The sequence below is a fragment of the Neophocaena asiaeorientalis genome, unplaced genomic scaffold (genome assembly GCF_003031525.2).
Source record: "Neophocaena asiaeorientalis asiaeorientalis breed wild unplaced genomic scaffold, Neophocaena_asiaeorientalis_V1.1 scaffold82, whole genome shotgun sequence".
NCBI classification, from domain to species: domain Eukaryota; kingdom Metazoa; phylum Chordata; class Mammalia; order Artiodactyla; family Phocoenidae; genus Neophocaena; species Neophocaena asiaeorientalis.
The window spans coordinates 7,416,171-7,439,902 of NW_020173068.1; the positions used below are offsets into that span (position 1 = coordinate 7,416,171).

The 23,732-nt window shown below is 44.0% G+C and overlaps 1 protein-coding gene across 3 annotated transcripts in view; it reads left to right on the forward strand.

The window, feature by feature from the left end:
* The window catches only part of PHF20 (PHD finger protein 20), a 130,259-nt gene that overhangs the window by 453 nt on the left and 106,074 nt on the right, over positions 1-23,732 (forward strand). For 2 of the 3 annotated variants that reach the window (XM_024742904.1, XM_024742906.1), the window contains exons 2-3: positions 3,592-3,675; positions 20,266-20,381. In XM_024742904.1, the coding sequence (XP_024598672.1) occupies positions 20,299-20,381 (83 nt within the window). In that variant the 5' untranslated portion in view covers positions 3,592-3,675; positions 20,266-20,298. The remainder of the gene's footprint in view (positions 1-3,591; positions 3,676-20,265; positions 20,382-23,732) is intronic. The other variant, XM_024742905.1, reaches the window with a different exon arrangement.

The window sequence follows — 23,732 nt, forward strand, 5'->3', positions numbered from 1 at the left end:
GCCGGGAGGGAGGCCCGGGGACCGCTGCTGAGAGCGTGGCGGGCGTGCGGGCGGCGCCCAATCCCTAGGGCTGTCCTCAGGAGTGACGGTGGCTGCGGCCAATCAGCGACTCCTGAGGGGGCTGGGCCGCGGGGTGCGGGGCCCGGGGCGCGGAACGGGCCGTGTTGGGGGTGGGGTGTAAGCGCTAGGGCCGGAGCCTGAGCTGTGTGGCCCTCGAGAGCTCCACAAGCAGCCCCTGCAGTTGCCTTGTGCTTTGGGAACGCGTTTTCTTTTACTGACTCTTTTATCCTATTCTGGGGAGCACACCCCTTTCTCAAGCGCCAGACTATGGGAGTGTCCCCTTTCTCTATAGTTTTTAGAAAATGTGGTCGGTGCACCCCGTTTCTTAAGCTCCAGCCCTGGGATGTTATCTAAATTTCCAAAGCCTGCCCAACTAAGGATGTATCCCTTGACCCACGACCCCCAAACTGGGAGGATACTACCTTTTCGAGCCTCCAGTCTGAGTAAGCATCCCCTTTCAAATTTTGGGGTTCTTCCCATTAGCGAGTCTTAAATCTGGGGTCCAATAACCAAAGTTTTTTGGGTACTTATATTCGCACAAAATCGAGGAAGAATTCCCTTTTCCAGGCCCCAAATCTGGCAACGTGCTTTCCAGAATTTCTTAAATTTAGGGGCCGCTTCCTTTCCCTGCTCCTTCAAAATCTGGGAGTGCACCTCATTTCCAGAGTCTACCGAAAATGAGATCCAAATCCTGAAATTTTAGGATACATATTTGTATTTACACAAGGAAATTCACTACTTTTTCCAGTCACTCTATTCTTGCGGTTGCACTGTTTTTCATGAGTTCTCTAAGTCCGACCACCTTATTTCCTGAGGGAGACTTTTCATATCTGAAAGTGTATTTGTTTCCTGTGCCCTCCAGATGTACAGCATGCACTACTTTTGGTTACACAATTCTCAGGGTGCAGCAACCTTCCTGGTGCTTGTTAAATCTCGGACGGCGCACCTTTTTTCTGAGTTTGTTCATTTCCATACGATGGTCCAAGGTTCTTGAGCTTTTTTGCCATCCAAGATATTTTCTTTCCTCAGCTTCCTTCCCTCTTTGGAACCCCTTTTCCCTTTAGGTGCTCTCCCTGTCAGGGCAGTGCACCTATTTCCTCTTCCTTCCACTGGTGAATAAATATCTTACAGCACCACACTTTCTCTGCTTCTGGGACCTTTTTTCTGTGCACACTTCCTAGTCTTACCTCCTGAAGTCCCCTCCCCCTAGGGGAGGATCTCCCCGCCCATCCTAAAGGGGATGCCTGCATGTTGTCTCCAATGTGTCTACTTTATCTTTTACTTTTCTGCTAACAGGAGCTCTTTTCTCTTGGCTTGCCCTATCCCCTAGCATTTTTCTGGTTTCTTTCTTTCTTTGGACACTGCTCTGCTTATTGGCGGCTGTAAAAATTTTCCCTTTTCCTCCCCTTGCTCTGGAAGTGGCTTCAAGTCCAGGGCTGCTTGACTCCCCAGCGCTGGATTTAAACTGGAAAGGAATCCCCTTGCATTTCTTTGGTTATTCACAGCGCTCTTAATCCTCCTGGTGGTTTGCTTCCTATAAGATTCTGGTTAGATGGGTACTGTTTTCTCCTTTCCTTTATTTCCCTTCGTTGGAAAAAAAACAAAACCAAAAAACCCTCAAGAGATTCTTCAGTCTTGCTTCCAACTCATACGCTTCCTCCCTACATTGGCTTTTTTCCTTCCTTTTATCAAGAAAGGAGGTCATTTGGAGGAATCTCTTGGTCACTCTTTTTTTGTTGTTGTTTCTGGGGGAGAAGTGGGAGATGGATATTTACCTCTCCCCGTAATCCTCTCAGTTATCTGCCAAGCCTTGCCCCCAACCCCCTCCTTAAAATCTGCAAATGTCTGAGACCTCTCCTCTCCTAAGAGCCTCTCAGTAGGTTCTTTCTTTTGTATTTCCCTCTGTCTTTCCAGATCTTACTCAGGGCTTCTCAGCGGGAACGAACCAGATTAATTTCTCCACAGCTGGAATCTCAAGTGCTTATGGGATAATGACACCTCTGACCTTTCTCCCTTTCGGGAAGTACTTGAGTGTGCAGCTGTATGAGGCCTCAGTGCGGGAGAGAGTTTGAGCCCGAGAAGCTACCCTGGCAGGACAAGGCAAAAAAATACTGCATTTTCAGGACCACGTCCTTCTGAATCTCATTTGAAGATTGGATGTTTGCCAAGCACCTGCTTCTTAGGGATGCTGGGGGATTTAATGATACTCCTAGGAACCTGTAGGAATTAATGGGGCTTGTGGTGAAGTGCTCTGAACCCAGTGTTGGAACTTGAATAAAATGAATCATTATTGTATTTTCAGAACAACTAAGCTGTTTTAAATTTCATGTGCATGAAAATGCTAGAACTGTATTATTTCAGGAAGTGAAATGGATCCCACATTTATATCATGTGGTCATTAGTAAGTACCAAATTCATTAAAAAGCGTTGGAGGTCTGTCTGAGCATCTGAGCAGTACCTAATAAAATATGGTATACAGAAAGTGAACAGGTACTTGGTCTCTTATTTGCCTGTTTGGTACTCTATCTGTGTAGTGCTATATATATAGTCCACCCTTAAAGTATTCTGCACCAGTGCTGCTCAAACTTGAATGTGGAAATAAATCACCTGGGGTGGGGAGTGTCTTGCTAAAATGCTGATTCTAATCCAGTACGTTTAGGGTGGGGCCTGAGTATATTCTTTTCTAATTCCCAGGTGGTGGTAATATTACTGAACTAAACTTTGAGTAGTTAGGTTCTGTGCACAAAGTTAAAGATTTCTCTTTGAAAATAGGAAGGTGGTGGTTAGCTTTAAGCTGGGGCATTATTTTCCATTCTCTCTTTATCTAGACGCGCACTCCTTAGAGTTTGTACAAGTCCCCTTTGGAGGACTACTATTTATATTCATTTGTAGTTATTCTAGCATTAAACTTTTAAAATCACGGCTGGAACTTCTCCAGGAGTTTGATTCCTATGTATTTTGTCAAATTTAAATGCTTAACTATTTCTTGGGACTTCCCTGGTGGCGCAATGGTTAAGAATCCGCCTGCCAATGCAGGGGACATGGGTTCGAGCCCTGGTCTGGGAAGATCCCACATGCCGCTGAGCAACTAAGCCTGCATGCCACAACTACTGAGCCTGCGTGCCACAACTACTGAGCCCACACGCCACAACTATTGAAGCCTGCATGCCTAGAGCCTGTTCCCTGCATCAGGAGAAGCCACTGCAATGAGAAGCCTGTGCACTGCAACGAAAAGTAGCCCCCGCTCGCTGCAACTAGAGAAAGCCTGTGTGCAGCAATGAAGACCCAACACAGCCAAAAACAAATAAATAAACAAATTTATGTAATAAATAAATGCTTAACTATTTCTTGATTGAAGGTAAACATAACTCTTGACATAAAATCATTCTAGTAACTCCTATGTAGTAATCAGCCAGCTTGCCTCTCTGGTTCCTCATCTATTACCCTACCATGGGTAGTGATTCTGAGATACTCCAAGTCAACAGGGTCACAGGTATTGGAATTTCCAAGGAGTCCTTCTTGATTTTCTAGGTCCTGGAAATGGGCCTGGGAGATGCAGGTGCCTGGACCCTGAATGGAAGCTACTGACTTGTCTCTGTATGGAGCTTCACAAAGGTGAATGCTGGTGGGAATATGACATTATTCTTTGGTGGGAATCATGGCTTATGATGCCCTCTCTCCTTTTATATCCACATCTATTTTTAAGTCTTAGTGGGTTTTTCCTTTCTAAGTGTCTTAGGTCATCTGTACCTATTTCCCTGGCTCTATCACCTGTCGTGGACTTTTCCCAGCATGATCCTATTCTGGGCCCTAATCAGGACAAACCTGAATGACTAGACTATTTTGTGTCCTGGTCCTCTCCCTTCCCCCCATCCCTCACATGAGTGTCAGATAGATCCTCTTCAGTAACGGATTTGATCTGGATTTGGCACTAGTCCCAGCTCTTCCACTCACTGTGAGACCTCAGGCAAGTTACTTAATACTACTGGACCTCATTCTCCCCATTTGTAAAGTGAGGGGCTGATTATCTCCAAGGTCTACCCTGCTCTGAGCCTTTGTTCGTGCCTTGCTTAGAAACCCAGTGTCTGTGGGAGCTTGTAGCAGATCTGATTTCCTTCACGTGCTCTTTTGGGCATGCTGCCAATCATTTCCATGTCCGAGTCACTTCTGCCACTGCCTGTTTTCTAGCCGAGGCAGCCACCTTGTCTTCACACCCAGCTTCAGCATTCTTCTGCCTCCGTGTCCTCTGCCATTTCCATGCTTTATTTCATTCAAAACTGTCTAAGCTTCTCAAAGAAGTCCTCCTTGAATTCTCCATTCAACATTAGCTACTTCCCTGAATCAGTAAGAGGGAGTCTGTAGTTGACATGCAATTTTGTTTATTTGCAAGTTCCCTTATCTGATGTGTATTTTAAAAATGTTTTTCCCTCCTCCTCACCCCAGCTTTGTTTTTTGCTTTGAATTAGCAGAGTAGGTAGAATTAAATTTAAAAATGAAGCAGGTAGTTTGCCTTTTGCTGGAGTTTGGGGAAAATGAATGTAATGCTTTTAGCCATCTTGTCTCAAGGTCTCAAGGAAATCAGCTAGCTGGTTCTTCACCCTGGATTTTTTTTTTTTTTTTTTTGGTACATGGGCCTCTCACCGTTGTGGCCTCTCCCATTGCGGAGCACAGGCTCCGGACGCGCAGGCCCAGCGGCCATGGCTCACGGGCCCAGCTGCTCCGCAGCACGCAGGATCCTCCCGGACCGGGGCACGAACCCGCGTCCCCTGCATCGGCAGGCGGACCCTCAACCACTGCGCCACCAGGGAAGCCCCATCCTGGATTTTAAAGGTGCTTAAACACCCTATCAAATTTGAAAGTGTTTCCTAAGTTCAAACTTCATTTTTTTAAAACAAATTTATTTACTTTATTTATTTATTTTTGGCTGCATTGGGTCTTTGTTGCTGCGCGTGGGCTTTCTCTAGTTGTGGCGAGCGGGGGCTACTCTTCCCTGCGGTGTGTGTGCTTCTTATTGCGGTGGCTTCTCTTGCTGCAGAGCACAGGCTCTAGGCATGTGGGCTTCAGTAGTTGTGGCTCGCAGGCTCTAGAGCGCAGGCTCAGTAGTTGTGGCGCATGGGCCCAGTTGCTCTGCAGCATGTGGGATTTTCCCGGACCAGGGATCGAACCCCTATCCCCTGCATTGGCAGGCGGATTCTTAACCACTGTGCCACCAGGGAAGTCCCCAAACTTCATTTAAAAATTACTTCTAGGGCTTCCCTGGTGGCCCAGTGGTTGGGAATCTGCCTGCCAGTGCAGGGGACGCGGATTCGAGCCCTGGTCCGGGAAGATCCCACATGTCGTGGAGCAACTGTGTGCCACAGCTGCCACGGGCTGTGTTCCACAACTGCTGAGCCTGTGAGCCACCGCTGAGCCCACATGCCACAGCTGGTGAGGCCTGTGTGCCTGGAGCCCGTGCTCCGCAACAGAAGAGGCCACTGCAATGAGAGGCCCGTGCACCACAATGAAGAGTGGACCCCACTCACCGCAACTAGAGAAAGCCTGCGTGCAGCAACAGAGACCCAACACAGCCAAAAATAAATAAATAAATTTATAAAAAAAAAAAAAAAAAAATTACTTCTAAATGCTCTTCCTTCTAGGAACACACTCAGCCACAAAACCTGACAAGAAGTTGCTAAGGACAATGATAAGAAATTTAAATTTTAAATAACTTCATCAGTGAGTAAAGCTAACAATTCTTTGAGAGCACCTGATTATTCTCAAGGGCAGCTGCTGATGTTGCCTGGAAATCAGGGATCAAAGATGTATATAACCTAATCCCCCTTCCTCATCTTTCTAGGAAGTGATGGGATGTTTACATGTTTCTTGATAAACCTTTTTTTTTGGTCTTTTTTTTTTTTTTTTTTTTAAAAATACTTTAAACCAAAATGTGTGTTTATTCAGAGCCTCCTTGGTTAGATTGTAAGTTTGGAGAGGGAGGATGCTGTCCCTGTCTTAATTCATCTTAGCAACTGACCTTTACAGGTTATTGATTAACTTTGGGGTAACCTGTTGAAACCTTGATTTGTAATAATGCTGTGACAACTTTACTAGATCTTGTGCTAGGTATCAACTGTCCTTTGCTTTCTTTGGCCAAATAATGGGAGAGGTGAGCTTTTAGAAATCCCGTAAAATTTTAGCAGCTGGGTATGAGTCACCAAACATAAATAGGGCAGTTGTATGAAAGGGAGGTGGTTCCTGAATTAGTGGACTTAGGGGAAGGAAGAAGAGGAGGGACCTGGGAAAGGATTTTAAATGATGGTTTTATTTGATAAGAGCTTTTCCCTTGTCAGGAGCATAATCCTAAGATTTTAAAGACTGACTCCTAGGCATCTTAGATGATGTAAGAGGTCTCATCTTGTCCTAGTAGAGACCTGATTTTCAAGAGGTCTCTTTTTCCTGTGGAAAAGGCACATGGCTAGGTGGGTTGACGTGCCTTCCTTGCTTATACAGGTGCTGGGATTTATAGGTTGTGGAACCCTAGCCTGGAAATGTGGGCATTTTAGTTAGCATTGTTTGGAGCACTCTATTAGGTCTTATTGAATCTTTACAATTTATCCATTATCTTCATCTAATAGACAGGAAAACTGAGATTAAGTAATTTATTTGTCCAAGGTCATTTGGCTAATGACCCAGATTGCTTTGCCTGCAAGCCTGGTGCCCTTACATCCTCCTCTCTACAGCTGCCTTACTTTTCTCCCTCAAGGTTTGAATAAGTCACATTAGTCACAATATCAAACAGGTGGCAGCCTGGAACGCAGGACTGAGGCACTGTTGGGAGAAGAGGTGGCCTTGCCACCTCATCTCAGATTCTGTTCCTGACCATGTAAACATCTCTTAATTGTAAAAGCCAAACTCCCAGCTGAGGCTGCATTTCTCCCCTTTTTTTTTTTTTTGGTACGCGGACCTCTCACTGTTGTGACCTCTCCCGTTGCGGAGCACAGGCTCCGGACGCGCAGGCTCAGCGGCCATGGCTCGCGGGCCCAGCCGCTCCGCGGCATGTGGGATCTTCCCAGACCGGGGCACGAACCCACGTCCTCTGCATCAGCAGGCGGACTCTCAACCACTTTGCCACCAGGGAAGCCCATTTCTCCCCTTCTTGAGGCCCCGGTGCGTGGCTGGTTTGGTCTGCTTGACAGTCTCTAAGTCTCATGGAGTGGTGAATGCTGTCCAAAGTGCTTTGATGAGTAGGACGTCGGTCATGCTATGATCTATATGAGAATTATACATCTGCAATTCAGAAAGGCAAGATAGTTTAAGAGGCCACCTTTCATGTCCAGGCTGCGTGGTATGTGGTGGTGAAGGATCAGAATTTGCAGGCAGAATGCCCGAGTTTGCATTCTAGCATCTGCCACTCTGTTGGGGCTACATGTCACTTGGGCGTGGGGCTCAAACGTCTTGGGACCCTCCCTGTAGCACAGACATTGGAGGCAGACTTCCAGCATGGCAAGTTTCTAACATATCTGGACCTCTGTTTTCTTTCTCAAGTATCATCATAACTACCTCACATCTATCATTGTTAAGTATCAGTAAATGTTACCCTTTTCTCTCCATTTCCTAATCTATAAAATGGGAATAAGAAAATCTAATTTATAAGATTATTAAAACTTGGTGAACTGTGAAGAGTTGAGTATATGTTACCATTATTTTGTTTTATTCCTCTTACAAAATGTTTGTAAAATCCCCTATGTTAATTGTGGTTTTTTATAATTGAAGTATAGTTGATTTACAATGTTGTGTTAATTTCTGCTGTACAGCAGTGATTCATTTATACATATATATGTATATTCTTTTTTTAATATTCTTTTCCATTATGGTTTGTCATAGAATACTGAATATAGTTCTCTGTGCTATACAGTAGGACCTTGTTGTTCAAAGGCCTTATTTTTTTCAATTTTCTAATTTTTTTGGCCACGTCTTGCGGGATCTTAGTTCCCGGACCAGGGATCAAACCCAGGGCCCCCTAACCACTGGACTGCCAGGGAATTGCCTCAAAGGCCTTACATTTAAACGCAGAATAAATAGAGTGGGTTTGGGAGGAGGTCCTGCTTCTCAAATCCTAGCTCTTCCTCCTAGCCAGGTGACCATTGGCAAGTTATTTGCTCTAAGCCTCCTTTCCCTCCTCTGTAAAATGGGATAATACTGCCAACTTCTCTGCATTGTTGGGAATGAAATATTTGTCAAGGATTTAGCCTGTGGTGAAAACTCAGTAAAAGTTAGCCACTTTCTGGTGTTAATAATAAAGACCAGGAACAAAAGTTAATACTTAAAGAATAAGGTAATTAATTGACTTAAATAATTTTTTTTTATCTTTAAAGCCCCATGGGCAGTGAATCAGTTGTAATTTAGGAAAATGTCTTTGGAGGTCCCATGGGGTATTGACTCTATCTCCAAATTGTTTTCCTTTGTAATATAGTGATGCCTCAATTAAGGAATCCTGTAAGAACAGTTTAGTCAGGTATATTTAAAAAAAGGTTCCCTTCCCTAAGAGGAACCCACACAAACCCGCTCCAGAGCTGCCTTCCACCATTTATAGACTGGAGCCCTCCCTGTGACTGAAAACCGAGCACAGCTTTTCTTAGACTCCAGGGGCCTCGTTCCCTGTGCTTTGCCTTCCTCCCCATTCCCCCATGGAGTGATAACAGTTCCTACATTTACCTGTGGATAGCACTTTTCAAAGAGCCTCCATATGATTGTCTCCTTGAATCCCTACATCCCTTAAGGTGGGTGATACAGGTCTCTTTCCTATCTTTCTTCCTTTTTTGGCAATGAGGAAGCTGAGGTTATCTCATTTAACAAGCATCTGACTGCCAAGTAAGGGCGCTGCTTGTTAGTTGCTGGGGATGCGTATGAGGAGTTAAATGCCTGAGGAGAGATAGGCTCAGAAACAGGCAATTTCAATGTAGGGTGCTGGGTTGTGGTCCAGATGGCAGGCAAGGCTGCCATGGGCGAATAATGGAGTGGGCCCTGGCCCAGCGCCCTTGGCGAGGTGCTGATGGCTGAGCTCAGTCTGAAGGACCAGGCAGAGGAAGCAGCACTGCAGGGAGTCTTGGTTTGTGGGCGGCATGAGAGCTTATTGTGTGCTAGGCTCTGCTAAGTAATTTTTATCTTCACAGCACCTGTATGAAGGTATGAAATAGGTACTGGTACTATCCCCATTTTACAGATAAGGAGCCCGAGGCTCAGAAAGGAAATGACTTGTGCAAGGTTATCTGGAAAATGGTGGAGCTGGGGTCCAAACCCAGGCAGTCCCATTTCGAAGTTCTGGCTCATAACCACCATATGCCGCTGGCCCTCTGCTGAGCTTGTTTGCTCCTCTCCTTGTAATCTCCCGTTTCTAACAACCCCCGGTTTGGTTTGGTCATAATGGCTAGCGCACTGATGGCCTTGATGCTGCACTAGTAGTTTGAAGTCTGTTCTGTAGGGGAACTACTGAGCTTTTTTTTTCTTCATGAAAGATATAATTGACATATAACCTGAAGTGTTTTAAACAGAGGAGTCTTACGATCAGATTTGTGCTTTAGAAATATTGCTGTAGCAGCATTGATGAAGAGTAGCCCCAGTGCAGTAGTTGGCTAGTAAGATTACCTGGGTTCAGCTCCTTGTCCCAATACTTGGTAGCTTTGTCATTTGGGCAGCTTACTTTTTGAACCTTAGTTTTTGCACCTCTGAAACAGGAATAATAGTAATCCTCATTACAAACCTGTGGGGTAGATGCTAAATGAGACGATGTTTATGTAAAGCACTCAGAATACTGTATGTCATAAAATAAGCACTCAGAAGTCAGTTTGTAAGACAATATTGATTTGGATCTGGGTAGGGTGTGGCTGGAGGTTTTGAGCTCCATTGAGAGTTGTTGCAGTAATCGGATTAGAACTGATGGGGACCTGAACTGGGCAACCACTGGGCAATGGGAGAAACCTAGAAGTAGGTGTGACAAAATGGTGACTGAGAGTGAGATGCAAGGGTGATGCCCATGTTTCTAGCTTGGCACGTTGGCCAGTCTTGGAGTCTTAAACTGTGATGGGGAGAAAAGGAGAAGGAACTTGTGAGGATAAGATGATTAGTTCAGTGAAGTTGAGTAATGTGCCAAAGGTCATTTAGCAAATATATTCTGGAGTCAAGCCTGGGCACTCGGCCCTTTCCATTGTTTCTGGGAAGATCCACTGACTTAATTTATTCTCAGTAATTCGGAATGAACCTGTGTTTGCTGTCTGTCTGAATTTTAATTGTGGAAGGAAAAGGCTGGCTCTTAGAGAAAGTATTTCAAATATCTGGGAAGAGGGTAAGGGAATTTTTTTGGGGGGCCTTTTTCTTTCTTCCTGCCTCCTTACTTTCCTCCCCTCTTCCCGTTGTTTCCTTCCTTACCCTCTCAAGTGAAAGAGGCTAATTCAGCTCTTTAGTGTGACTTGGGCAAGGGCCTGAAGGAGTGGTAGTGGTTGGCTTTAGACCCAGTCTTCTTTCTGTGTTGTTGAGGAGAGGATAGTGATGGAGGGGCCCTTGCTCCTACTTGAACCAACTTGTCACTTCCCTAGGACTAAAGATGTGCTCTTTTATGTTCTTTGTATTGGATACTATTTGTTAATATTGCATAATAATATTGACTGTAATCCTTTGTGTCTGATGTCCTTTTTGCTAGTGCTACTACTATCACACAGCCATTTTATCACCAGTATTGAATATTTAGTGTGTACTGTGCCAAGCACTTGACATCCGTTAGCTCGCTTATCCTCAGAATCCCAGGACGTAGGGATTATTAATCTGCTTTAATAGATGGGCAAACAGAGGGAGGCTCAGTGATTTTTCTCATCTTCACTTAGCCAGCAGTGAGTGGAGCCAGGGTTCGCCAGAATCTGAGTCTGCAACCTGTCTGCTCCCATCCCTAAGTACTCCCTGGCCTTCCTCCAAGACAGAACTTTGGCAGAGTCCCCTTGGAAGCTTCGTCCTGTGAGACATAGGTGTCACTGGACCTGCTGATATTGTTTATGCTTTTCTGTAACAGTGGTGAGGGCTGCAGGGAGCATCTCCACCTCCTAGGCTCAGGGCTGTGAGGGGAGGGGAGCTCATTCCTTCCTGAGGCACCTTGCCTTTAGGACTTCCCCTCTACCTAGAATCCTCTTCCTCTGGATCTTCACATGGTTGTCTCCTTGTCATTTATTTATTTTAAAGGTAGGTTATCTTTCTATCTCCTTGTCATTTATTTATTTTAAAGGTAGGTTTATTTATTTATTTGTTTGTTTATTTATTTATGGCTGCATTGGGTCTTCACGGGATTTCTCTAGTTGCAGAGAGCCGGGAGTACTCTTGGTTACGGTGTGCAGGCTTCTCATTGTGGTGGCTTCTTTTGTTGTGGAGCACGGTCTCTAGGCACATGGGCTTCAGTAGTTGTGGCTCCTGGGGTCTAGAGCGCAGGCTTAGTAGTCGTGGCGCACGGGCTTAGTTGCTCCGTGGCATGTGGGATCTTCCCGGACCAGGGCTCGAACCCCTGTCCCCTGCATTGGCAGGAGGATTCTTAACCACTGTGCCACCAGGGAAGCCTGAGGCATAAAGATTTAAGCTGGTCTTTCACTTGCAGTGTCCCTCAGTTTGAAAGGCACCATCACCCTTTAATGGAGGTTGAATTTCAAGCCTGGTGTAAGCACTATTAGATTATTGTAAAGCCTGTTCTGTAGTTTCTGGTGGTTGATATTCTTTCTAGAGTTTATTTTCCCTTAACCCGGTCTAGAGCCGACTCATTGAAAGCTCTTGTTCCATGCCCACCTATCACAAATTCTTTGCTACTTTGAGCCCTCAGTACCTGTCCCCGAGTACAATGCAATTGCTGAGACAGGACCTCCAGTTACCATGGCTACAGTACTCTTAAACCTCTCCCAAAATAAAATCCAGAGTCCATGTCAGTACAACATTAAATATAAATGCATTATGAATTCAGAAAATTCTGCTCCCTTTTTTTTTTTTTTTTTAAAGAAGATGTTGGGGGTAGGAGTTTATTAATTAATTAATTTATTTTTGCTGTGTTGGGCCTTCGTTTCTGTGAGAGGGCTTTCTCTAGTTGTGGCAAGCGGGGGCCACTCTTCATCGCGGTGCACGGGCCTCTCACCATCGTGGCCTCTCTTGTTGTGGAGCACAGGCTCCAGATGCGCAGGCTCAGCAGTTGTGGCTCACGGACCTAGTTGCTCTGTGGCATGTGGGATCTTCCCAGACCAGGGCTCGAACCTGTGTCCCCTGCATTGGCAAGCAGATTCTCAACCACTGCACCACCAGGGAAGCCCTGCTCCCGTGTTTTGAGTACCTACTTTGTGCTAGACATATAGGGGTTTTGCAAATCTTTCTTTCTTTTTTTTTGTCCACGCTGCGCAGCTTGTGGGATCTTAGTTCCCTGACCAGGAATCGAACCCACACTCCCTGCAGTGGAAGCACGGTCTTAACCTCTGGACCGCTACAGAAGTTCTGCAAATCTTTTCCTTTTAGCACCCGAGATAGGGGCCATTAATCCTCATTTGATGAGTTAAGAAAGAGAATCCAAAGATGTAGCTCATAGACTAACGTGTGGTAATGGTTAAGAATCTGGAGCTGCAGGGCCTAGATTCAAATCCTGGCTCAGCCCCTTTCTACATGGGTGTCCTAGGGTGTCCCTCACTTTTCTCTGTTCCTCTCTGTTTTATCTTTACAATGAGGATTAATAATAGTACTTATCTCTGTGGTGGTTGTAAGGATTACATGACTTAACATTTGTAGAATTAGTTATTACTATTGTCAGTGTTTCTTACGTAGGTCTTGTTCTACTCTCCTTTTGTAAGGTTGGTTCACATCATCATAAATAAAGAATGAGTAAACATTCTTTATTTCATTTATTAGGCATCTGTTGAGTATCAGTCATTCCTTTCCCTAATGGAGCTTAAAGTGTAGTCCTACTACATTAGGTTTTATTTAAATATTCTCTTACTATTATTATTACTATTATTTGGCGGTACACAGGCCCCTCACTGTTGCGGCCTCTCCCGTCGTGGAGCACAGGCTCCGGACGCGCAGGCCCAGCAGCCACGGCTCACGGGCCCCGCCGCTCGGCGGCATGTGGGATCCTCCCGGACTGGGGCACGAACCCGCATCCCCTGCATCGGCAGGAAGACTCCCAACCACTGTGCCACCAGGGAAGCCCCTACTTTTAATATTTTTAAAAATTTTATTTATTTTTTTGGTTGCGTTGAGTCTTTGTTGCTGCGCGCGGGCTTTCTCTAGTTGCGGCGAGTGGGGGCTACTCTTCATTGTAGTGCGCGGGCTTCTCATTGCCGTAGCTACTGTTGTTGTGGAGCACTGGCTCTAGGCATGCGGGCTTCAGTAGTTTGGGCTCGTGGGCTCTAGAGCGCAGACTCAGTAGTTGTGGCACACGGGCTTAGTTGCTCCGCAGCACGTGGGATCTTCCTGGACCAGGGATTGAACCTGTGTCCCCTGCGTTGGCAGGTGGATTCTTAACTACTGTGCCACCAAGGAAGTCCCTTCCTTATTATTAAACATGCAAGTTATATCTAGCTTCCCCAGCATCGTATGTAAAGAGCTATTGTTTTTTTCTCGTTTTCACAAATGATTTATTTTTATCCTGGACTGTGTCCTTCCGATTGAAATTACTGACTCCAAGTGTAGGAGCAGTTTTACAGCTTGTTCTTTTTTTCCAGATTGAAGTATAAAATGATGGCCATGGTCAGGGCCTCAGGCAGTGGTTCAAGTGTTCCAATTTTCTCACGGCTTAGGTGTTGTCCTTTCTGAAAGATTAAATATTTCTGCTTGCTATATAATGGTGTAATAATTCTGTCACAACATTTGAAAAGCACCCAATTGCTTCATCTTCCTGTATTCAAACTATGTTTATGTCTAAAGGCATGAGTATAAGCATAGCATGGACTTTGGTAAGGGAAAGAGGAAGGGCCTTCAAGAAGTGGTTTGTCTACCTCTGGGAAAATCCTGTTCCCTGTGATAGGAGACATGTCTCCTGCCTTGGAGGACCTTGAAAGCAGTTAGCCCCTCTGCACCTCGATTTCCTTTCTGTACAATGGGAATATCACGTTTAGTTCTAACTACATCATTTGGCAGTTGTGTAGGTCCAGAACATAGTTTAAGGATGAAGGCCTTTTACATATTTAAATAATCTAGTTTTTAAAAATATGAAAAAATATAAAGAAGTAATTCAAAATTAAAATCTTACCAACTAGATAATCCCTGCTGACAAAGTAAAAACAAAGAAGTACATTCTTATTTTTTAATGTATTTTATTTATTTATTTATGGCTGCGTTGGGTCTTCGTTGCTGCGCGTGGGCTTTCTCTAGTTGTGGTGAGCAGTCTTATTGTGGTGGCTTCTTTTTGTTGTGGAGCGCAGGCTCTAGGTGTGTGGGCTTCAGTAGTTGTGGCGTGTGGACTGTAGAGCGCAGGCTCAGTAGTTGTGGCGCACGGGCTTAGTTTCTCTGTGGCATGTCAGATCTTCCTGGACCAGGGCTCGAATCCGTGTCCCTCGCATTGGCAGGCAGATTCTTAACCGCTGAGCCACCAGGGAAGCCCCAGAAGTACATTCTTAAGGTTAAAAAATTCTAACAACACAGAAGGGTAAAGAATGAGAAGTTAAATTTTCATGCTCTATTCCTTTCATTAAGGGAACTACTTAAAACAGTTGTTTTCTTCCTTCCAAAAAATAATTTTATGCATATACTATAATAGATCTGTTTGCATTAAAGAGATAATACCAGACACAGGCCTCTACACCATGCCTATTTTATTTGACAGTGTATCTTGTAGATGGCTCCATATCAGCATCTACAGATTGCCATTAAAAAAAAAAAAATTAATTAATTAATTAATTTTTGTCTGTGTTGGGTCTTTGTTGCTGTGCGCAGGCTTTCTCTAGTTGCGGCGAGCAGGGGCTAGTCTTTCATTGCGGTGCGCAGGCATCTTACTGTGGTGGCTCCTCTTGTTTCAGAGCATGGGCTCTAGGCACACGGGTTTCAGTAGTTGTGGCTCACAGGCTCTAGAGCGCAGGCTCAGTAGTTGTGGCACATGGACCTAGTTGCTCTGTGGCATGTGGGATCTTCCCGGACCAGGGCTCGAACCCGTGACCCCTGCATTGGCAGGCAGATTCTTAACCACTGCACCACCAGAGAAGCCCAGCCATTTTTCCTTTTAATAGATGTACAACATTCCATTATATAGATGGCCATAATTCATTTAACTAGCCCTCTTTTTTAATGGACATTTTAGCTGCAGAAATTATGAAACTATATTGTTCATCCTTACAGGTAATTTGGCAGACTTTGGGGGATGTATCTGTCAGATAAGTTACTGGCAATGGGGACTGCTGGGTTGCAGGTATTTGCATTTTTGTAGATAGCACCAAGTTGCCTCTAGAAAAGATTTTCCAATTTATGCTTCTACCAACAGTGTATAAGCGTCATTTTTTCCTCATCCCTGAAGACACTGGGTATTTTACCTTGAAATTTTTAGTCTGAGAATTGAAAAATTGTTATTTTGATTTGCATTTCCTTTAATTTAGGATGAGGTCATGTGGATAATATAATATCACATGCTTATTAGACCTTTATATTTTCCCCGCCCCCGCCAAACCTCCCCCTTCCCTGGGAACCTGCCAGTTCTTACACTTTGCCCATTTAAAAATAAATAAATTTATTTATTTATTTTTGGCTGCATTGGGTCTTCGTTGCTGCACACGGGCTTTCTCTAGTTGCGGCAAGCGGGGGCTACCCTTTGTAGTGGTGCGCTGGCTTCTCATTGTGATGGCTTCTCTTGTTGTGGAGCACAGGCTCTAGGTGCACAGGCTTCAGTAGTTGTAGCACGCGGGCTCAGTAGTTGTGGCTTGCGGGCTCTAGAGCACAGGCTCAGTAGTTGTGGTGCACAGGCTCAGTTCCTCCATGGCATGTGGGATATTCCTGGACCAGGGATCGAATCCATGTCCCCTGCATTGGCAGGCAGATTCTTAACCACAGCGCCACCAGGGAAGCCCATATGCTTTGCCCATAAGTGAGTTGTTTAACTTTTTTCGTTCTTCGTTTGTATGCACTCTTTGTTAATAAAGGAAGTTAGCCCTTTGGTCATATGTGTTGCAGTTATTTTCTCCCAGTTTGTGAAAGTGCCCTTTAAACTGTGTTACACAGTGTACATTTAAAGTTTTCATTGTCATTGATACAGGGGCATTGACTGCAAATACTGTATTTAAGGAAATAAACTGGGCTCTCTGTCTCCTGTGTAGCAGTGAGCTCACATTGTAGGAAAACTTGTTTAAAAAAAAAATCTTTTTTTTGCCATGCCCCGTAGCTTGTGGGATCTTAGTTCCCTACAGGGATCGAACCCATGCCCCATGCAGTGGAAGCGTGGAGTCCTAACCACTGGACCACCAGGGAATTCCCTGTAGGGAAATTTGAATGTAAAGGAGTAGTTTGAAGTCCTGCCAAGGTCTTTAAGTGGAATCATTTGTGAATACAGATTGCATCAGATTTTTTCTCATAGTTTTTCTGGATGTCCTTACTAAACATATTTCCTTTTCCTATTCTGGAAGCTAGAGCTTCTTGGTAGAAAAAAACTAAGGCCCTGAAGAATGGGTAAGTTAAAAGCTACAGAGTCTTAGCCCTCTTGCCTCTTGAGAAAAATTTGTGTTTAAAACTAAATGTGAAGCAACGAAGACCCAATGCAGCCAAAAATAAATAAATAAATAACATAAATTTTAAAAAATTAAAAAAAACCCCTAAATTTAGGAGTAAAAACGTACTTCTTATGTAATCTTTTTAATTCCTGCTTCTGTCTTGAACTCTTTTTTATTCTTCAGTAGATTTGCGAAATTAAATTGAGACTTTGCGGTGATTGTCCCTCACCTTGCCCTTTGTTAGAGCTCCTTCGTCTCTTCTCATATTTGTGTTTGTCTTCCTGGGTGGACTGGAGCTGCAACTGAGTTGGATTTCTGATTCCTGATTTCCAGCACAGTGCCTTACTGACTGTGCTCACTAATGGTTTGTTGAATGAATAAATGTGAAATTTAAAAACAAACTCTGCTGTCCCCAGAGGAGTGGAGGGAAGATTTGGGCATGGATCATAAAAGCCACATTAGTCCTTAGTCTTGTACTGTGTGGTAACAGAGAGTGAAGCTTCAAGTAAGTGGCTCAGGGACTTCCCTAGTGGCACAGTGGTTAAGAATCCGCCTGTCAATGCAGGGGACGCGGGTTCGATCCCTGGTCCGGGAAGATCCCACATGCCGCGGAGCAACTAAGCCTGTGCACCACAGCTACTGAGCCTGCGCTCTGGAGCCAGCATGCCACAACTACTGAGCCTGTGTCCCGAAACTACTGAAGCCTGTGTGCCTAACATGCTCTGCAACAAGAAGAAGAAGCCACCGCAATGAGAAGCCCACGCACTGCAACGAAGAGTAGCCCCCACTCCCTGCACAACGCAGCCATAAATAAATAAATAAATAAAACAAATAAATAAATAAAACAAATAAGTGGGTCAGAGTTACAGTGAAACAGGTTTCAGTTCATGATAAGGAAGACCTTCGACAATTCAGCCTCAGGAGGAATTGGTTTTCTTGAGCCATTAAGAATAATTTGCTCATTTTCATTCACTGCCTTGTTCCCACACTCCTGTACTTTAATGGAAGGCATCCTAGGGAAGTTGTGTGGTAAAAGAATTAATTCAGAAATCAAGCAGACCTCGGCTTTTGTTCTGGGGCTGGTCACTTAGCACCTGAACCTTAGCCCAATTACTTTAAACCTAATTTCTTCATTTGTGATAATAGAAGTATTAGTAGCTACAAACTATATAGTCCTTACTTCGTACCAGTGTTCCTTAAATGGATTATCTCATTTAGTTTTCACACCCACTGCCTGGAGATAGGTACTATTATCACCATCCCCATTTTAGGGAGGGGAAACAAATTCAGAGGGCTTAAGTAATTTACCCAAATTAATTCAGCTAATAAAGGGTGGGGCTGAGGATTAAAGGCTAAGCACTTAATCCTGTTACATTCCACTATATTACATGACATCTATAAAAGGGAGCTGTCTCCCTGCATGAAGTCTGATAAATACCAGCTGCTCTGGTGAGGTTTTTTTTTTGAATTTAAAAAAGAATTTATTTATTTATTTTTGGCTGCACTGGGTCTTCGTTGCTTCACGCAGGCTTTTCTGTAGTTATGGCGAGCAGGGGCTACTCTTCTTTGCAGTGCACGGGCTTCTCATTGTGGTGGCTTCTCTTGTTGTGGAGCACTGGCTCTAGCTGCGTGGGCTTCAGTAGTTGTGGCACGGGCGCTCAGTAGTTGTGGTGCATGGGCTTAGTTACTCCTCAGCATGTGGGATCTTCCCGGACCAGGGCTCGAACCCACATCCCCTGCATTGGCAGGCGGGTTCCTAACCACTGCGCCACCAGGGAGGCCCTGCTCTGGTGAGTTTTGAGTGCCACTCTGTCTTTATTCTTGTCTGGCTTCACCTTTTCATATAATCTGAGAGGTGAGACTATTACTTGGTATACATGAAGTCAAAAATAAAAAGATAATTTGAGGTGGTGTTGCTCCTAAGTCAAAGTGAAGACTCTTCTACTGATTGGATTTACTTACGTCAGATTCATATCTCATTTTCCTGGAGAGTGTGAAGTATAGCGAGTCAAATCTCTGACTCTCCCTTTGCTAGGGTCCATATAATCCAAATACCCTTATTTGACGTAGCTTTTCAGTTTATTAGGTTTCAGATTCCTTAGTTACAACTGTCAACCATTCCTTTCTTGGTCTGATTTGCTTTGTGCGTTCTCCAATATCAGCCCTTCGGAATGAGTTGTTTAATGTAATGGATAGCTCATCCTTTACATTACATATATTTTTTCTTATGGAAAATTTCCATTATGGAAAACAATAAGTTTAGGAAACTGTTTAAGAGGAAAAGATCACTTACAACCTTTTTTTTTCTTCCTGTTTTTTTTTTTTTAATGCACATGAAGTTTTATTTGAGCTCAAAGGGGTGTAATTTTACATCCTGGTTTTTCGTGTAATATATTGCAAGAAAATCTGATGGTATTACACATTAGATGTGAGGACCCAGTTTTGTGTTTTTTTTTTTTTTTCCATTTTTAATTTTTTTGGTCACACTGCACGGCCTGCAGGATCTTCGTTTGAACCCGGGCCCAGGGCAGTGAAAGAAAGCTCCGAGTCCTAACAACTGGATGGCCAGGGAATTCCCGTGAGGTCCCACTTTTGTGATTATTCCTCATTCATCCATTGCAAAGATTGCCCTCCTCGTATGAGGCAGATACTGCCCTGGCAGTGCAGGCTGTTGGGTTCCAAAGTTCAGTGGAAGAGAATTTACTCAGGGCTAGCCTTGCTCTGTGGAGGTCACCTGCTCAAGTGCCCCAAGAGCTCAGAATGGCTACATCTCCATCAGAACCACCAGTAGCCCCTAAAGATAAATTTTGCTCATATAGAAAATGACCACCAATTCCAGTACCAAAAGGCTCGATAAAGAATTGGGAAAATATATCAATAAATTGTCAGAATGTACTCAAGAATGGGTAGAAATATAAATAAATCAAAAAATATATAAATAGATCAAAGAATGAATAAATAGATCTTTCTTGTCCAGCCTTCCAAAAGTAGGGCCAGAAATCAGCATTCAGATTTTGTTCGCTTCCTTTGTAGCACTTAAAATTCATAGCAGTTACAGCTTGCAGTTAAGTCATTTGTTTACTGGCTACATTTTTGTTTTCCCCCAGTAGACTGGAGGCTTTATGAGGCCAGGAACTGTGTCTCTTTTGGTCTTGATGACTGTTTTCCTAAATAATCTCTCAGCAGGTATTTGTTGCATACTTCAGCAAATGATTAAATTTAGTTCTGAGAGTGATTGTTTTTTTGGTGTTCTGAGAGGTGCCCCTTATAGGTGAATTCTTGGTAAACAGTGTTGAGGGAGGGTCTGCTTACAGTTCCAGAGACTACAGGATGCTGCATAATAGAGAAGGAGGAACAGTGGAGGACACACCTGTGTTAGGATGAGGGCAGGAGTAAAGGAGGGCGCTGACAGGGTTTCCTGGAGCTTTGTGTTTTGAATAATGCCTGTTTGTCTTTTCTGTGTAGTGAGTGTTACTCCACTCTGGGCAGACTTTGCCTAAGTTTCATAAATTTTAATTGGCTTTTTCAGGAGAATAAAGGCAGCCCCCGTTGATGACTGAAAATGACAAAGCATCCACCTAACAGACGAGGAATCAGCTTTGAAGTGGGAGCCCAGTTGGAAGCCCGGGACCGATTAAAAAACTGGTACTTTTACATTTTTCTGTTAATTAAATCCCTTCAGTAAAGGACTTTTGCCAGCACTGATAAAGAGGGGTAGCCTGGGCTTTTCTGTAGTGTTTTCCTGCTCCTTGACTCTTGGAAGGTGGAAGGAGACTTAAGTCTAGAGCTGTGGAATGTCCTTTGTCTTTGCTGCTGGGATCCCTGTGTCAAGGGGACCATCCTGTTATATTTGTTTCCCTTCTCTGCCTGTTCATCTGAAGGAGTTATGGGAAGAAGAAGCAGGAGTGGCTGCAGGGAAGGGAAGATTAATAGTGGCAGCTCTCTTGTTCTTGGCTGCCTGTCTGAAAGATCAGGGATGGAAGAATGAAGAAAAGGGGTTAGGTTGGAGCAGCTTGTGTGTTGTGAACAAGTCCTATTTTCTGGATGTGATGTTGTACAGTTGAAACTCAGTCATCACATTTTAGGGATGATTAGATTCAGAGGCTGAGAGGTTGTAGTCCCGAATTTGTCATTGACTTGTGACCTCTGGCTGGTAATTAACCACTTTGAGCATCAGCTTCCTCTATAAATGTGGGTACTAGTAATATTGACCTCACAGACTTTTTTCTGAGAATCAAATAATAGGATATGTTGGAAAAGGCCTTATAAACTGTAAAATGATGGTTGTTGTTGAGGATATCCTAGGATTTAGTCATTTGTTAATGCTTAAGGTGAAAGTGGGAGTTTCAGAACTCAAACCTTTCTGTGAATTTTCATAAGGAAGAGTATAGCGCTCTTGAGGGTTATCTCAAAATAGGCTGACCAGCTCCTGGGGTGTAGAAAGAGAAGATGGGAAGGGAAGCAGGGGAAATGCCTGGGGTAGAAAGTGTCTCTGCTGCCTTTTGGGGCTGAGAGATTTGATATAAAAATTAGAGACACTTTGAACACCTAGTTGTTTTTAGGCTGTTTGTATTTCTGTAATTATTTCCCTTTTTTGGTCCCTCAGTATTTTTTATTTTTTATTTTTTTGCGGTATGCGGGCCTCTCACTGCTGTGGCCTCTCCCATTAGGGAGCACAGGCTCCGGGATGCGCAGGCTCAGCGGCCATGGCTCACGGGCCCAGCCGCTCCGCGGCATGTGGGATCTTCCCAGACCGGGGCACGAACCCGTGTCCCCTGCATCGGCAGGCGGACTCTCAACCCCTGCACCACCAGGGAAGCCCCTCAGTATTTTTTTAAGGCAGCTTAATCAAAAGAAAGAATTGTTTTTAAATTTGGGGGAAAAAAATAAAATATAGAAAAAGTTTAAAAGTACAGCTAACTATAAAATAATCTGTGTACTTATCACTTGGAATTACTGAATATTAACACTTCTATTTTACTTATATTTAAAAAAATAAAGGACATAAAACGTTTCTGGTATAATGGAAGTACCTTTTTTTTTTTTTTTGGAAGTACCTTTTATACTCTTCCCAACTCAAATTCCCCTCCTGCATTCCTTAGAGGCAACGAGCGTCCGGTAGTTAGTTCTGTCCATGTTTTACATTTTTACTGTATGTATCCATAAATAATACTAGTTAGCATCACTTTGGGTATTTAAAAAAAATTCCTACAAGTGGTCTCATTGTTTGTTTCTCTCCTGTATTTCATGTTTTTGTGATTTACCCATATTGATATGACATATTCATCCTAATTTCTTATTTATTTATTTATTTTTGGCTGCGTTGGGTCTTCATTGCTGCATGTGGACTTTCTCTAGTTGCGGAGAGGCTACTCTTCATTGCGGTGTGTGGGCTTCTCATTGCAGTGGCTTCTCTTGTTGTGGAGCATGGGCTCTAGGCGTGTGGGCTCAGTAGTTGTGGCCATGGGCTCTAGAGTGCAGGCTCATTAGTTGTGGTGCATGGGCTTAGTTGCTCCACAGCATGTGGGATCTTCCTGGACCAGGGCTCAAACCTGTGTCCCCTGCATTGGCAGGTGGATTCTTAACCACTGAACCACCAGGGAGGTCCTGTGTGCAAGTTTCTGTGTGGACATAATTTTTCAACTCATTTGGGTAAATACTAAAGAGTGTGATTACTGGATCATATGGTACAAGTATGTTTAATTCTGCAAGAAACTACCAAATTGTCTTTCAAAGTGGCTGTACCATTTGGCATTTCTACCACCTAGGAATGAGAGTACATGTTGTTCTACATCCTTGACAGTATTTGGTGTTGTCAGTGTTTTGGGTTTTGGCCATTAAAATAGGTATATTGTTATTTGAATTTGCGATTCTCTATTGAAATATGTCGAATATATTTTCATATACTTATTTGCCATCTGTATATTTCTTTGGTGAGGTGTCTGTTAAGGTCTTTTGTCCATCTTTTAATTGGTTGCTTGTTGCTTTTTTTTTTTTTTTTGCATACAACAAATGCCACTATTTATTTTGACGTGTCTCCAAAAATCAAAATGTTTTCAAACACAACTAAGATATAAAATACAGCATAAAATGAGATTCATAACTATCTCCCCCATAAAGCAAAAAAATTTTCAGAAATCGTTGCGCCAGAACCAGTTGGTAGATCCTGTTTTTCTCTTCTCCCCGAGTAGGCATCGACCCCCGGCCCAAGCACTAGCCCACACAGGGCCAGGGGAGGCGGGACTGGTGGCCACGACGCCACCTGGCCACCAGGGTCAATCTGAGTTTTTACAAACCAGAAAGGTCTTCCTAGCAGGGAGCCGAAGAAGACCCGTACCCTGCCAACTTGTTGCTTTTTTTGTTGGTTCTATTCTTATTGTTGAGTTTTAAGAGTTCTTCGTATACTTTGGATAACAGTTCTTTACCAGATGTTTCTTTTGTAAGTATATGGGATTTAAGGCCATGAGACTGGATGAGCTTTCTAGGGCTGCACTGTCCAAAAAAGTAGCCACTAGCCACAAGTAGCTATTTACATAAAATTAATTCAGTTCCTTAGTCACTCTAGGCACATTTCCAGCGCTCAGTGGCTAGTGGCTACTGTATTGGAGAATGGAGACATAGAAAATTTCCACTGAGAAAGTTCCATTGGACAGTGCTGATTTAGGGAGTCAATATAGATAAAAAGGAGGATTGAGCCCTGGTGCCTTCCAGTGTCTAGATGTTAGCAGATGAAGAGGAACCAGCAAAAGAAACTGGGAAGGAGTGACCGTTGAGGCAGGAGGAAATCCGTGGAGGTGTCTAGAGCAGCGGTCCCCAACCTTTTTGGCACCAGGGACCGGTTTCGTGGCAGACAATTTTTCCACAGACCCGGGTGGGGGAGGGAGCGATGGTTCAGGTGGTAATGGGAGCAATGGGGAGCCGCAGATAAAGCTTCACTCGCCAGTCTGCCACTCACCTCCTGCTGTGCAGCCCGGTTCCTAACAGGCTGCGGAGGGT